This window comes from Oncorhynchus clarkii, chromosome 26 (assembly GCF_045791955.1).
Source record: "Oncorhynchus clarkii lewisi isolate Uvic-CL-2024 chromosome 26, UVic_Ocla_1.0, whole genome shotgun sequence".
In the NCBI taxonomy this organism is placed as follows: Eukaryota; Metazoa; Chordata; class Actinopteri; order Salmoniformes; family Salmonidae; genus Oncorhynchus; species Oncorhynchus clarkii.
Genome location: NC_092172.1, coordinates 18,610,936 through 18,627,381, shown reverse-complemented (window position 1 = coordinate 18,627,381; position 16,446 = coordinate 18,610,936). Strand labels below are relative to the sequence as shown.

Below are 16,446 nucleotides of genomic sequence, written 5' to 3'. Positions count from 1 at the left end.
TCTATTACTACGTAACTGCATGTGAAATTATCTGTCAGAACTCTGATGGCTCTCTGTTTCTTTCCTCTTGCATCCAGGTGACACCTGATCTTTTGAAAGGTCAGCAGGAGCTTTCACAACAAACACATGAAGAGACGGCAAAACAGATTTTGTTTAATTACCTCAAGGATGGGTGAGTTTTTACCTCACTGATGTAATGTTCCTGGTTCATTTTATCGCACAACAATTTCCAGTTTTACAGCAATGTCCATTAAATCTAAAGGGTATTAATGGTAGATTTTTTTGTACGAATTGGTAATATACACTAGTAGGCAACATGATGATGCCATGAGTATCACTTTCACTATGCAGCGGGCAGTAAACGGCACAGTCTAAACATAGCATGTGCCAAGTTACACTCTTATAGCTGCAATATGTAACTTTTTGGGCTACCCCACCAAATTTACATAGAAATTCACATAGAAATATGTGTTATAGCGCTGTCATTCTCATTAAAAGCAGTGGTAGATATGTTCTATGTGCGCTATTTCTATACTTCCCAATCTTAAGTTTTGTTTTTGCCTTTTTTACTTTCGGTTTTGTACACCAGCTTCAAACACCTTAAAATACAATATTTTTAGTTATGAAAAAAATATTTCACAGGGGTTTAGATAGTACAATGATTCTATACAGTATACTTGCTTCTTTTGCCACATAAACTGAAATGAAGCAAACTATTAAACATTTTGCAAACAGGAAATAGAGGAACGATTTCTACATAGTGCATCTTTAAGTAATGCACCATTTGAAAAAAAAGAAACATGGGAGCACTTAAATGTTTTTTATCTGAGTCTGACTGTTTGTGATAAAAGTGAAGGAATGTATACTCCCATTCAGTCTCCTCCTCCATTTCTAAGCTGTGGTCGATGCAGCTGCTTAGTGGTGTTTGTTCGTCTTCCCATTTCTCTTTCTCCCTGTCTCTCTCTCCCTCTCTACTGAGGAATGTAGGGTATCAACCCTCACATAGATACCCAATCAGATTAGTATCTCTATGGTGTACTTCATGGTTTAAGATAGATGAACTGGTAAGGGTGATACATGATAGTTTATATTATTAAATAGTAATATGAGGTGCTAGACAGTTTTGTTGTTGTTCAGTACCAAGGTACACCAGCTAAAAGTTTTATAGCTAGACTATGGGGGTCCAGTGCATACATCCAATAGGATAACATGTCAATCACAGCACCAGTAAAGTTGGATCTTAGAGTTCCTATCCAATCCCAGGTCAAATTCTGTGTCTCTCACAGAGCATTGTGTCATGGTTGGACTGTACATTTGTGTCCATGGTTTTAGAAGTTTTGTATTTTAAATCCTAAACTTCTAAAGTGCTTCAGTTCCTCAGTGTCTACATTCCATGTGTGCTCAAGGCTTTTTCGATGCCCAGTGAGTTCAGGAAACTGCTTTTGGTTTGTCAGGTCACAGGTCAAGGGTCAGAAGTCAATGGAAAGGAACACAGATGGAAGTGGTGTTCTGACACTGAGTCATCAAAGAAAGAACAAACATTCACCAGCTGAAGTTATAAAACATGAAGGAGGGGGGCTAGAACTTCCCTGTCAGGTAGTGGAATGGAATGGAACCATAGGACCTTTCCCCTGGTTGTGGCCGATATAGGAAGAGAGAGGGTGCACCCTGCATACAGCCAGGTTCTATAGCAGGGCCAGGGATTCCCCTGCGTGTGCCTCCTAATGGATGGGCATAATGAGGTTGACCGGGTCGCGAGGTGACACATCAAAGCAGTTGGCCCCCGGCAGAGCAGGAACCAGAACAGTCTGGGATTAGAACCTAATCTGATCCACCTACCCCACACACAGAGACCCCTCTTTACGTTCAAATCAGCCGAGTGTGGGAGTGCACCTGTGTTCTGACTGTGTGTGTGCGTGTGTGTGTGTCCCCGCAGGAGCACTGATAATGAGGACACCACTAAGAGGAAGGTCAACCTGGTGTTTGAGAAGATACAGACATTAAAGTCGCGGGCAGCGGGGAGCGACAACAAAGTGAGGCATTGTTGTGGAGTTGTTGTAATTTAACTCAACAAACAGCTAAATCTGTGAGCCTCTTATCTTAGCCTTTGTCCAGGAGCTTTCACTTGGTGAGCAGCATACAACGCACCAGGCTGTGTTTACCTAGCATTGACAACAGCCACTGTAATTACCACCTCCATCAGTGGAGGCTGGTGGGAGGAGCTATAGGAGGATGCGCTCATTGTATTGGCTGGAATGTAATAAATGGAACGGTATCAAACACATCATACATATGGAAACCACATGTTTGACTCCATTCCATATATTCCATTCCAGCCAATACAATGAGTCAGTAGCTCCTCCCACCAGCCTCCACTGACCGCCATGTATAAACCTGTGCATTATGGGGAGAAACTAGTCACCACCCTTCCTTTTGTTCACTGAGATCTGCCAAGAACCAAAGCAACCAACATGTTTTTGTATTTTACGAAAATAAGACATCTTAGAGTAATGCTATCGTGCAAACATATTGTGAGTGATTTTGAAAAGGTAAATGGATTCAAATATAACTCCTGTCTCTGTTCCCCCTCCCAGTCTCCTGACATGGCTACCCAAGCCAAAGCCCTACAGGAACAGAGGGTAGCACTAGAGAAGGAAGTTGTTGAACTGAAAAAGCAGCTGGAGGAGCAAACCAAGGTAATACTATGATGCCATGTCAGACATGTTGAACCTAGCTGCTATTTTGCATGTCTGTGCAGGACATGAGAATCCCTGGCTCCCGCCTCTTAAGACACAATAATCCTATTGGTGCTAATACCTAACTTAAGCGGACCAGTTGACATCACAGCCACTGAGTTTGTTGGTTAGATACTGTCAAAACTGTCATTCAGATACTGTACTATGAACACCATGCATTTCATATTTATTTGGCGTGGTGAGAGGAATGGTGTTTTATTAAAGTGTGCGTGTGTCCTTGCGTGTTAAAGAAGCAGATGGGTCTGACTGAGGCCCATGAAAAGGCCGGAGCGGGGGTGAAGGTCCTGCAGACGGAGCTGGAGAGGAGCCAGGAGGAATGCTCCCGACTGAGGGACAAACTGGCCAAAACAGAGGTTGAGCTCCGCACCACACTGGAGGAGTAAGTGACTGACCACCAGACCAGGGCATACACTGTGAGGCAAGGAGTGACAGGTCGACAAAGCCCGGCTTAAGAAACCAGCACAATGGGGATAATCCTCCGATTTAAGACTCTTATCGGGGGAAAGTTGTTTATCTATATATCTTTTTTTTTTGTGGAGGAGAAAGTTGTAGGTTGTTTTCTGTAGTCACAGGATGATTATAATGTTTTCCTTGGGCTTGAAATCTCTTTTCGGCCATTAGAGTTTCTGTCTTAGTCTGAAAATAATGGCCCCCTATAGTTCTCCTTCCCCTCTGACATGTTGTGTTAATGTACACTGCAGAGTCCCACCAAAGCCCTAGAAAGTGATGAGTGTATATCATCATGGCTTAAATGTCTGTTGCTGTTGGACTAGTCTGTTAAACCTGGGGATGGATTTGTTGATCCTGATTATGGACAATCACAATAGAGACTGGCCGTCCTGGTGGATATCAGCTGACAGTGGAGGCCCTGTGGAGCCAGACTCCCCTGTAATCTAACGACATAGAGACGTCTATGTCATGGACTCCATAGAAATAAGAGACAGAGACAGAGAGGGGCCTGCCTTATTTAGAAAGAATCACTCAACTACTCTCAGCCATTGTATAATTGATTAAATTTTTCAAGAATGGTTTCTCTATTTTGAAAAAGGTTAATGTCAGTATGTGGGAATAAGTACACTGAGCTGGCGAATAAGTAGTGTTCAGTCTACTTACTCTACATCTGTGTGCATGACCCCCTGTCACTAAACAGACCCTCTCTGTGTTGAAGAGGGCAGGTGGTGTGACTGTGATGTGATTGGTAGATCAGTGCCCAGGTGCTCATCATAGCTCCTGTTAGCCTGGAGAACAGGCGTTTCTGACAGAGCGCAGGTGGCATCGTTCCATTGTGTAAAGCAGGGTGCAGGTGTCCAGGTGATGGTGTGTGTGTTGTGACTGTATGCTGCTCTGTGTGGTCGGGCAGGCTGTTCCAGGTGAAGATGGAGAGGGAGCAGTACCAGACGGAGATCAGGGACCTGCAGGACCAGCTGTCAGAGATGCACGACGAGCTGGATGGCGCCAAGACGGTCGTGACCGACGGAGAGAAGGATGCCATGATGGAGGTAAAACACAGGCCAGGTCCCACAACTCTCAGAGGAGAGAGCGTTGACATAGAATAGCTTAGCGGCCTGCATGGAAAGGGCTTTGCAGTCCCATAATAACCGCCATGTCAATACCATTGTAGTGCCAGTGTTGGTAATGTGTAAACATGTTATTCTTACTGGCACATTTGCTGAAGCAGAATTTCTCAGCAATAATGGCAGTGCTGGAGATTTCTGTGCACGTCACCTGTTAAGGTAGCGGTTAATCTCAGGGTGAGATTTTAGCGAGACACTGTCACCAATTCCTCCTCTCCTCCTATGTAGGAGCTGATGCAAATTAAGCTGGACTTACAGGAGGTGCTGCTGGCCAAGGAGGAGCAGGAGGAGGTGCTGAGGAGGAGGGAGAGGGAGCTGACTGCCCTGAAGGGAGCACTGAAGGAGGAGGTGGCCACACACGACCAGGAGGTGGATAAACTGAGGGAGCAGTATGAGAAGGAGATCCGCAAGCTGCAGACGTCTGTGGAGAAGGCCAAACAGGTAACTTAGGACATTCTTGGTCCCTTGTGTCATGGTCCCTTGGAGGCTTTGTGTAGTTCCTGGTTGATACGGGGACGTCCCAGAGGACATTTTTAGGTCATTCTTTGGACGCTGTGTCATGGTCCCATGGAGGTTTTATCTAGTTCCCGGTTTGTCCCGGGACGCCACCTGATGGTTGCAAAGAAACGTTCTCCCCCACCAAAAAAAAACATTTTAACCAGGGCACACGCACCCTACTTTCTTTATACATCACCCCACCACTTACCTTAAAACCCCCAAACCCCCATATATTTCATTACTTTACTTATAATGGTTTGGGACACGTGGGACCATCACGTGACAAAAATCTCCAGGGAACTATGACCCAATGTCCCAAGAACCTTCAGGGGACCATGACACAATATCACAAGGATGCCCAAAAACGTCCTTGGGAAGGCCCCGCTACTAACCAGAAACTAGACAAAATCTCCAGAGGACCATGACACAACGTCCCAAGAACATTCTAAAAACATCCCCGCGACAAACCGGGAACAACAAAAAGGTCCCCCAGAGAACGTTCCCTTGGGTACATCACGCAACGCTTTTAGAAAGTTCAGTGGGATAACGTTGTGTCGAAACCCTTAAGGGATCTAATGGAAATGTCGCCAAATGTCCTCAAGACGTCACCTGTTTGCTGGGTGTATTGATGTTAATGGGAGGTTTGGGCAAACCCTTGAGTATGGCATCACGTGTACTTTGGGTAGTAAAAGTGTTTGTTTAGAAGGTTTGTTTGGGAAGGTTTTGTTGCCATATGTTCGGCATCAGTAGATATTCGATAGCTTAGAAGTGAAATGAAATTTCGGCCAGCTTCAAAGTTGTGCCTCAAAATTAAGCTTAATTTTAGTAACTAAGTCTTACCTCGAACAAAAAAATGCTTTAAGTTGTTTTTGTTATGACTGCTGTGTATTGGAATTGGAAAAATAAGATTACGCCCCCATCATTGTCTACCAGCTGTTAAGATATTTCATTGGTTTGGAACAAGTAAATAATGATTGCTATCCAAAGGCCATTGAATTTGTACAACTTTAGTGTTCCATTGTTTATTTATTGAGGAAATGAAACTCTCATTATGTGTTATTATAAGGAAATCAGGCCTTTGTGTTTATTGAGATTAAAATGTTACATACAGTATGCATACTTGAATGAATGTCTGAAAAGTCCTCTAGGAGTTAGTGAATCATTGACTGCATGGTGCCAGTGTTAGAGAATGTCATGGTTCTATACATGAACTGCTCTACTCCTCTCTCTTATTGCACTTGCCTAACTGCATTTCACTGCACACACTGTAATAACAACCCCAGCTGAAGGCTGAAAAACAAGTCTGAAAACGGTTCAACTGTGCTGGGAAAAAACACTCCCTTCTCTGTAGTTCAGCTGAACCAACCAAGATTTTAAAAAAGACTCAGCTATCCAATCCAGTTAAACCAACTTGTCATCACTTTTCATGGGAACTTATTGGACTCTGTTTACCCTAGATGACATATCATTGTCATTAAGAAGCTTTAGGACCTATTTCATGATGTTGAGGTGTGATTTTGTTGTAAACAGATTTTACTGGATGGCTCAACAGGAAGGAAAAATAGGACCAAACAAAGCCTTTAAAAGACTTGGGAGGGGGAGAGGCAAATGGACTAGTAAAGAGAAGACAGGGTAGGGAAGCGGTAGAGAGGACAGTGAGGTAAGAGCATAAATAGGGCTAATGGAGGAGAGAGGCATAAGAGAACCACACTGACAAGGCTAGAGTAGCATTGTGTTGACTAGGTGTTGCCTGGCTCACATGCTTCCTGTTTGTGTCAGGGCCTCGAAGTCCTCTCCTTGCCCCCACTTCCTCCTGCCGACACAGCAGCCAGCCCCTTCTGAGATATTGTTGTTCTTGCTTGAGGGGAAGAGTTTGTCATCAAGAATTCACCACCAGTGCTTTATAAACAAATAACAAGATGTCTGACCTTATTGTTACTCAGTATTCAGACAGTTTGGCTGCTATCAGTTTGAGTTTATCTTCAGCAATTTGGGCCTTTCCCTTAAAATACCAATCCATTGTTAGGTTGTCACACACAAAAACTATTTATGTCAATTTCAGTCTACTGTACTTTTATCCACCAGGCATTGGCAGGATTGAAGTAATAAAAATGCCTGCATGTGAGTGAGCAACCGCACAGGCTGCTGATTTGCTTAGCGTAAAGTCTGCACGGTCTGGCATTCATCTGTCCTGTCTCCCATCGAAACGCTGCTCCTCTCTCCTTCGGCCATGAAATGTGCATTGATAGTGCTGCCCCATGCAGAGAATAATGCTGGAAACTGGAACACTAAATTGTTCCCGTTGCCCGTTAATTGCAGTGGCAAGCCGTCACTAATCTAATGAGCTGTAGTTCATGAGTTGTGCATTTTTCCTCATTGTTCCTCCTCTCTCTCTCTGTTCATCCATTGAAAGGGCAGGGGTAATTGTGGACCTCAGTAGATGAATGATGAGTTTGTTTCACACAATAATAGCAGTAGGGGTTTGGGATATGGTTGGGATATGCTGAATAAAGTGGGTCAGATGAGTTATGGAGTGGACATCTCCCTGAAAATGTGTGTGTTTGTTTTGTGTCATTGCATTTTAGGTTCAATTGTATTTTTATTGAGTTGTAGCATGGTCCATTCTTTAGATGTTAATCTATAGATTTAGAAACTATAGAGGTCAAACAACAGTATTCATAGAGAATCTATAATCAGACTGTAGTCTACTTACTGTAAGTTACTTATTGTAGATCAGTTCTGTGTAAGTCAGGTTTTTCACAACAGTGAGACTTGAGGGAATGTGAAAATGTGAACTGATAAGGTACAGTGAGCAGCGAGAAGGGTGTGTCAGAGAATGTTTCTGGCTGGTTAGAGAATGTGCACCCAGCAGACCCCTTCCCTCCTGCATATTCTGTTACAATGCTCCAGCTCTGACCAGTGGGTGGGGTCGGGAGGGGTGCGACGTGCCTCTTCAGGGGGCTGCTGTTATACCCCCTCTCAGAGACATTCCTGATTCTCAACGCTCTCTCAGAGGGCCACAACCCCAGACAGCCCCAACCCGTAGTCCCAACCCCAGCCTCTAGTACCAGCCCTAGCCCCTAGTACCAGCCCCAGCCTCTAGTACCAGCCCCAGCCTCTAGTACCAGCCCTAGCCCCTAGTACCAGCCCCAGCCTCTAGTACCATCCCCAGCCTCTAGTACCAGCCCTAGCCCCTAGTACCAGCCCCAGCCTCTAGTACCAGCCCCAGCCTCTAGTACCAGCCCTAGCCCCTAGTCCCATTCCCAGGCTCAAACCCCATTCCTGGCTCCAGCCCACTCTCAACCCTCAGCCTTGATCCTCTCCCTCCCTCCACCCTAACCATACAGTCATTCCTAAATGAATTAGCCACAGTCCCAAGCCTCAGCCCTTATAGCCCTATCTCATACATCCCCTGACACACTGGCAGCTCCATCCCCCAGCTTCTAGCCCTCCACTTGAGTGATTCCTGCCTGTCTTTATTTTCTCTGTGACTGACTTCTTTTTGTGTGTAATCATTGAAGCCATGTGGCCTGGTGAGCACCTCCTTAGGGCTGTTTGAAGGTAAAGAGTCCCACAGGAGGCAGTGTGTTTCCTCAGTTGATGATAGCGCTCTGCTGTGAGGCTGTAGCCTGAATTCATGGGCCTATTGTTCCTCTGCTGCGTCACTGCCTTGCAGAGCTGAGCTGGTGGGGAGGGAGCCTACTTTGCCAAAATGCATGCAGGGCTTTTGGGATTCCAACAAATACCCCCAGGAGTGTGGAGTAGAGGGTCAGTGTGCTCAAGACTGTGATGTACCTCAGCTTTAAGACCAGAGGTAGAAAGCTAACTCGCTCACACCGAGTCTTAGGAAATATGTGGTTTCTCCACTCAATAGGTTGTTTTGTGTTGGTACATTGCTTTTCAACATCCAACAGAGTAGGGAGTACTGGCAAGTACAGGCAAAGTATTTAACATGGACTTACTCTCCTGTGGCGTAGTCTGCTCAGGTTGCAAGTGGCACTGGTCACTCTCCCTCCAGCAGGATCTGACCTCAGCTCTGACATTCAAAGCCCAGTCATTTGCCTGTGATTTTCCTCCAGCCCGACCAGGCAGCATGATTCCCCAAGGTCTGGCTTTCGTCCAAGAGTTAAAAGAAGTACTATGCTCAATGTCAGTGTTTTGTCCTACTATATGAGTTTCTGAAGGGTCTTTTGATATTATAATCACTCTGGGTTGGCCTCATATCAACCATTTAAGATCAGAATAGAGTACTGTGTGTGGACTTTGACATTGTGTCATCCCACTCCCTTCTTTTGAAGCCACTGGCCTTCTGGCGAAGTGCTAAACTGTAATAATGCCACATTCTGGGGAGGCTTGGAGTTTTGTGACAGTAAATGTTAATTCTCTGGTTTCATTTTTTTGACACAAAGGGCCAGTGTCCCTCAAAGCTCTACTGTGACTGCCTTCTCACTGCACTGGCCTATTTAATTCTCTATTAAAGCCAAACACCCCTGAAATCCTATCATTTGGCCCGGCAATAGAGACTCCATTTAAAAAGGTTTCTGTTTCCATGTCCCGAAGGACAAGACAAGATTTGATTGCTGGCATCTTATGGTGACTGGAGAGATGCCAGTGCTCCTCAAGCAGCAAGTTTTAATTTCCACTGCAAGCTTTTCTCCCAAGCCATCACAAACCTGTCTTTACTAGGCAGACACTAGTCTATGTGCCTTTTGTTGGAGAGCGTCTCTATTGTAATGCATACCTTCTTGCTGGTGAAACAAACTAAGGCTTATTCATTGCCAGAGAAGAGCTTGAGTGACCTGTGATGCTATTCACTTTCCTTGAAGATAGAATACATGGTGTTGAATACCATTAACCTGATATCACACAGGATATGACCCGTTCCTGGAAGGACCTTGGTCATCTTTGTGCTTCTATTTAGTCCCGATTGCCTATCTCGACTTCCCCTCTTATCCCATATTTACTTTTCCCTCAGGGAGAGCACATGAATGGAAGTCATTTGAAAACAGGACCATAAAACTATGAGGCCACATCAACCTTGGCTCACAGTACCCTCTAACTAAGGTACACTGAAGTAAATAATTATAAAGGATGTGGTGTTGAGCGTTGATTTTATTCACTTGTGGTTGTGGCCAGTATGTGTCTGTTTGAACGATGTCACCACCCGTGTGTTGTTACAGCTGGGGTAGAGGGATATCCTGTGTTTCTCTGCATCCTGGCCTAGGTCCTGGATTATGTAGGAGGAACACTGCCCTTCGGCTCCTAACTAAAGCCTTTCTGTCAGGGATGCTGCTGGGACATTATAGCAACTTGACAATGTGTCAGCTCAATCAAAGAAGTGTTGCTTTGTACCTTTCCCAAGGCCATGGTAGAGCAGAGGGAGCAGAACACTGTGCTCCATTATAGTTACTTATTTTTTATATACTGCAATCTTGCACTGTGAGTGTTACTGTCTGAAATAGGTATTATTTCTAAAACCTTGTGAATGCTGTATGCCTACAACAGTGCACTCATATAAAAGGTTGAGTTCAGTGTTATGAATGCATGTGATAGTAAACACATAAAATGTGTTTAGGGGTGTGCCAGGACTTTTACTTTAATCTCTGTAGTATAGATGACACCAGTTTGTCTGTGACAACCAATCAGAGGGTATGCTACTCACTGACAAGGGCATGAGTACACCACAATCTTTATTTTCAGGATTTGTTGAAAGATTAACATTTTGATTCAGTTAAAAGTCAGATTATTATAAGTTGGTGCCTCTCCTTGTTCGGGCGGCGTTCGGCGGTCGACGTCACCGGCTTTCTAGCCGCCACCGATCTACGTTTCTTTTTCCATTTGTTTTGTCTTGATTTAACACACCTGGTTCCCATTACGTTATAATTTATTCCCTATTTAACCCTCTGATTCCCACATGGTTTGGTATGTGTTTGTTCTTTGTTAAGTAGTCGCTCTGTTGTGTCGAGCTGGAATATTTTTCCCTGTATGGTATTTGTTTGTGATTTTCCAAGTAAAGTACGTTGTTACTGAGTTCTGCGCCTGACTCCGTCCTACCTGCTGCACACTGACTCTTGACAGTGGATCTAGAATGGATTAACACTCTTGTCATTTTAAAAAGGGATGTGTATGTGCCTATAAATGTGAATAGAGTGGGGCTCTGCTGGATGTGGGATTACCCCTCCATTGCCTGTTCCCTGGGCTCCAAAGCAGATTCAGCAGGGGTTTGTGTGTGTTCCCAGAAACCTGAGAGCACCCTGTAAAAGCTCAGAGCTCGCACACTGGGCCATGCATACTTCACTGCATTGTTAGTGCCACTCTTTTTACTGGCCGCACAATGGTATTTAATGCCTGACTATAGACACACAGTTTAAGAATACACAAGAGAGCCCTTGAAATTAAACTCTCCAATTGTTAATTTTAAGGCTTTGTAAAAGTCTGAGCGAGTAAAAAATGGCAAACACAAGGAACAATGATCACCAGGGCACCCTGTGAATTTCCACCACCCATGGGTCTTTCTCCCCCTCACCCTCTGAGTGGTAGTGCTGGACTCTCAAAGAACCCAGGATGGGAAATGGGACAGTGAAAGAGGGGGTGAGGGGATGTTTGTATGAGAAAAAAAACGGAGAACTCAATGAGTCTACATTTTCTGTATGCTCCCCTCCCCCCCAACCTGCCCTCTACCCACAGCCCCAGTTGATTAGTTTCAATACAGAGATGATACTACAATCTTCACATATTCTAGCTAAGTAGGCGAAGTGACCTGTAAAACAGTGAGGTTTTTCACAAGCTTCTACCTCCTGCTGTCCTTGGATTCTGTACAGTCCTAGACAGGTGAAAGATGTTTGGGATATGCCCAATGTTTTGAAAAATATAACACTGCCTTCATTTACACATTTTAAGCACTTTTTTTGTGTGAGAATATCCTGGTCTGGGATGTAGGTAATTCCAGTGACACCTGCATATCAGTCAGTCAGTCTGTACTTGTGCCCCAGCTGACCCATGCAGGGATAAGGGTGTCGGGGAGGGGAATAGGCCCAACAGACCTCAGTGGGTCCTGGAGGTGGGGTGGTTAATGATCTGTCTTCTATGCTCTCCCCTCCACTGGGTGACCTTAACCCCTCGCCTACCACCCTCCGCTCAAACACTGGAACACCAAGCCTCAGTGACCAATGAGGGTCCTCCAACTCACCCAGTGGTGAGGGGATGATTGAGGGGGCGAGGTGGTCGGACTTTGGACTCTTTCAGCTCTGTGGACAGATAATGAGTCACTAAGGGACCATAGTACAGTGGTTCTAATGACAGAAGAGGGGATTCAAACACATTCCCAAGCACTAAGTCAGATTCCTTTAAGACACCCATTTAGTAAGACATCTGTATCTAACTAAACCTATGACTGATAATCACAGGACTTGTAATTGAAGTAGCTTCATGACATTAGCTGTCTGCTATTTATCATGCTGTTTCGTTAGTGAATGGTTTTTCACTCTCCACTGGGTGAGTCAGCGTTGGTGCTCACCTGGAGCACAGTGTGTGTGTGTGTGTGTGTGTGTGTGTGTGTGTGTGTGTGTGTGTGTGTGTGCGTGTGAAACAGATGCATCTGTGTGCGTGCTTCAGGTGTGAGCGGAGTATGTGACGGGTATGTGCGTCAGGTATGTGCAGTGTGTGTAGGCATAGGCTTTTCTTGGACCTGTCCAGTGAGAGGTGCCTGTCTGCCTGCCTGCTTGTCCAGGCGAGGCTAAGGGGAATTGAACCACAGTGTGTTAATCTGCACCATTTGCCTCTAATCCCCCTGGGAGCAGACATTCCTCCTCATAATGAACCTGCTAACTCTCCCTCCCTGCCTGCATACTGTATAACATGAATGGGGAGAAAACTGATAGCCTACATTATAAACTGGATGGTTTGAGCCGTGAATGCTGATTGGCTGTAAGCCGTGGTATGTCAGACCGTAAACCACGGGTATGACAAAACATGTATTTTTACTGTTCTAATTACGTTGGTAACTAGACCCCATCACCTCCCTGATTACCTTCTCTATATATGTCACTCCCTTTGGTTCCTTCCCCAGGTGTCATTGTTTCTGTTTCATGTATGTGAGTTGTTTGTGTTTCTTGTTTTGTATTATAGTTTCATTTATTTATTATTTATTAAATGTATTCAATATTGCCAATAAACCATAACTAGGGGCTGTATCCAGGCACTCTGCATTGCCTCGTGCATAAGAACAGCCCTTAGCCGTGGTATATTGGCCATATACCAAACTTCCTCGTGCCTTATTGCTTAAATATAAAACGTGTTTACATAATCATATTTAGTCAATTAAATATAGGCCTAGTACTGTAATGAGAATGGCCAGGAGCCATGTGATCCAACCAGGAAAAACTCTAGGCCTTGGGTATAACTTATCTAGGGCTTCTAGTTTTTCCTGGTTAGGGAAAATTCCTGGCCCTTTGTATCAGTAGTCAACCCCATATGAACGTCAGTTCCTGGTTGTTTCTGTGGACCAGTGCAGCACGGGTATTCCTCACTTTAGTAAACAGAACAAGAAACTGTCAAACCTGTCATCTGGCATTCTGTCAAGCTTTGCCTCATTTCCAGATATTCTCGTTTCTGAACAAATATTTGGGAGCCTGGCTGCTACAATATCTTCTTAAACGGTCACTTTCAGGATATAAAGTAAATTCCTCTCTGACAGCGTCATCACAGCAAAACCTGCTATCTGTTTTTCTATGCAAAACTTAATGCGGGCCTAGATAGAGTGCTGTGTGTTGTTGTCAGCTAAGAGGTTACATGAAGACAGAATTCAGGTTTCCCCGAGTGCATTGACTGCTCTCCCTTAGGACAGCAGCAGCCCAGACAGGCTAGCCAGGGCAGGCTCTCCATTGATAAAACTGGGCAGAGGCAAAGCACACAGGGACCTCCTTTCACACTGTCCTGCCACAGCAGCCAAGTTCATACAAAGACAGGCTGCCACCAACAGTGGGTCATCTAATTATGGAATTTGGTCATGTTGAGTGACAAGCGGTGAACAAGTGAGAGCCATGAGGCTTAAGCAGCAGCCCCACAACTGTACAACTCTGGCAGATAAAGCCATTGAGACATTGATGTTGGTCACGCTCAGGGGACTCAGAATGAAGTGGACGGATTTACTGGACTGGACCATTCACCTCAATCTCCCCAGCCTTTTGCGGGTGACATGCTGTCTTTGTGTGGGTCAAGCTACAGCAGTAGAGGCAGTTCAATGGGAGGTGAATGGAGGCTTAGAGTTATTGTCATGCATCCACCTCTTAAATCCCCTTGAGCTTGTCATGAAGGAGCTGTGAAGGAATTTGAGTTGCCTTGTAAATAAGACCGTAGACTTTTGTTTTTAACCAGTTGTCAAGCAAGTATTGTGTCCTTTTCTGTACAACGTTGCATCTTTCTACCCTGTATTTACTTTGCACTGACCATTCTGTCTGCTCTCCAGAGCAGTGCTGCAGTGGGCAAGGAGAAGGCTGAAGTGGAGGCAGCCAAGGGGGCAGTGGAGGGCCAGGCGGGACGTCTTAGCCAGGAGGCCGAGAAGCTGAGAAAGCGGGCACAGGAGCTGGAGAACGAAGTGGCCAAACTCAACCGTATCGTTGATGATGCCAAGCTACAGGAGAGCAAGCTGGGGGACAGAGTCGGCCGGCTTGAGGTGAGGAACAGAGAAACCTAAAGTACTGTAACTACTGTAGCAACGGTCATATAAATTGTTCAAATGTTTTTTAAACAATTTGCATAATTGCAACTGTTGGACAGTGGATGAAGATACTCCAAACTTTTAGAATTTGTATAATCCATCACATGAATTACAGCGCATTAAACATTTACTGGCATGGACAAAGGGATTTTGGTGGGGATTCAGGTATTCAATTTATTGTCAAATAAAGAAAGAAAAACATAAATCCACTCATACTGTATATACATTATCTTATTGTATCAGTTTTTGTAGATATATACAGTTGGAAGTCGGAAGTTTACATACATTTAGGTTTTAGTCATTAAAACTCATTTTTCAACAACTCCACAAATGTCTTGTTAACAAACTATAGTTTTGGCAAGTCGGTTAGGACATCTACTTTGTGCATGACACAAGTAATTTTTCCAACAATTGTTTACAGACAGATTATTCCACCTATAAGGTTCATCCTTGGGAGCAATTTCCAAATGCCTGAAGGTGAAATGTTCATCTGTACAAACAATAGTACACAAGTATAAACACCATGGGACCACGCAGCCGTCATACCGCTCAGGAAGGAGACGCGTTCTGTCTCCTAGAGATGAACGTACTTTGGTGCGAAAGTGCAAATCAATCCCAGAACAACAGCAAAGGACCTTGTGAAGATGCTGGAGGAAACAGGTACAAAAGTATCTATATCCACAGTAAAACAAGTCCTATATCGACATAACCTGAAAGGCCGCTCAGCAAGGAAGAAGCCACTGCTCCAAAACCACCATAAAAAAGCCAGATTACAGTTTGCAACTGCACATGGGGACAAAGATCGTACTTTTTGGAGAAATATCCTCTGGTCTGATGAAACAAAAATAGAACTGTTTGGCCATCGTTATGTTTGGAGGAAAAAGAGGGAGTCTTGCAAGCCGAAGAACACCCATCCCAACCGTGAAGCACGGGTGTAGCAGCATCATGTTGTGGAGGTGCTTTGCTGCAGGTGGGACTGGTGCACTTCATAAAATAGATGGCCTCATGAGAAAGGAAAATTATGTGGATATATTGAAGCAACATCTCAAGACATCAGCCAGGAAGTTAAAGTTTGGTCACGAATGGGTCTTCCAAATGGAAAATGACCCCAAGCATACTTCCAAAGTTGTGTCAAAATGGCTTAAGGACAACAAAGTCAAGCTATTGGAATGGCCATCACAAAGCCCTGACCTCAATCCTATAGAACATTTGTGGGCAGAACTGAAAAAGCGTGTGCAAGCAAGGAGGCCTACAAACCTGACTCAGTTACACCAGCTCTGTCTGGAGGAATGGGACAGAATTCATCCAACTTATTGTGGGAAGCTTGTGGAAGGCTACCTGAAACGTTTGACCCAAGTTAAACAATTTAAAGGCAATCCTACCAAATACTAATTGAGTGTATGTAAACTTCTGACCCACTGGGAATGTGATGAAAGAAATAAAAGCTGAAAGAAATAATTCTCTCTACTATTATTCTGACATTTCACATTCGTAAAATAAAGTGGTGATCCTAGCTGACCTAAAACAGGGGATTTTTACTAGGATTAAATGTCAGGAATTGTGAAAAACATAGTTTAAATGTATTTGGCTAAGGTGTATGTAAACTTCCGACTTCAACTGTATATATATGTATATATTTTATGTGCCTAATTTGCATAAACACACAGGGTGTATTTGCATATATGGATACATTAACATAACAGGGCTTCAACTACCAAATTCTTTCTCTGTCTACCCTACCCTCACTCTGATGCGCTGTCTAGACTGCCTCATTAATTACTGTTGTTGTCAAGTTCTCTTGCATAATTAAACAAGTGTATCAATAGCAGGATATCCTTGGATTAAAAATCAACACACTTTGCTCTAGATTAAACATATCTAAAGATACTTTACATTGTTT

At 44.2% G+C, this 16,446-nt stretch overlaps 1 protein-coding gene across 1 annotated transcript in view; it reads left to right on the top strand.

Annotated features, from left to right (window-relative positions):
- The window catches only part of LOC139385227 (cingulin-like protein 1), a 43,243-nt gene that overhangs the window by 5,247 nt on the left and 21,550 nt on the right, over positions 1-16,446 (top strand). Inside the window, exons 3-9 of the mRNA XM_071130344.1 lie at positions 78-172; positions 1,937-2,033; positions 2,595-2,696; positions 2,987-3,135; positions 4,117-4,255; positions 4,559-4,771; positions 14,295-14,501. Of these exons, the coding sequence (XP_070986445.1) occupies positions 78-172; positions 1,937-2,033; positions 2,595-2,696; positions 2,987-3,135; positions 4,117-4,255; positions 4,559-4,771; positions 14,295-14,501 (1,002 nt within the window). The remainder of the gene's footprint in view (positions 1-77; positions 173-1,936; positions 2,034-2,594; positions 2,697-2,986; positions 3,136-4,116; positions 4,256-4,558; positions 4,772-14,294; positions 14,502-16,446) is intronic.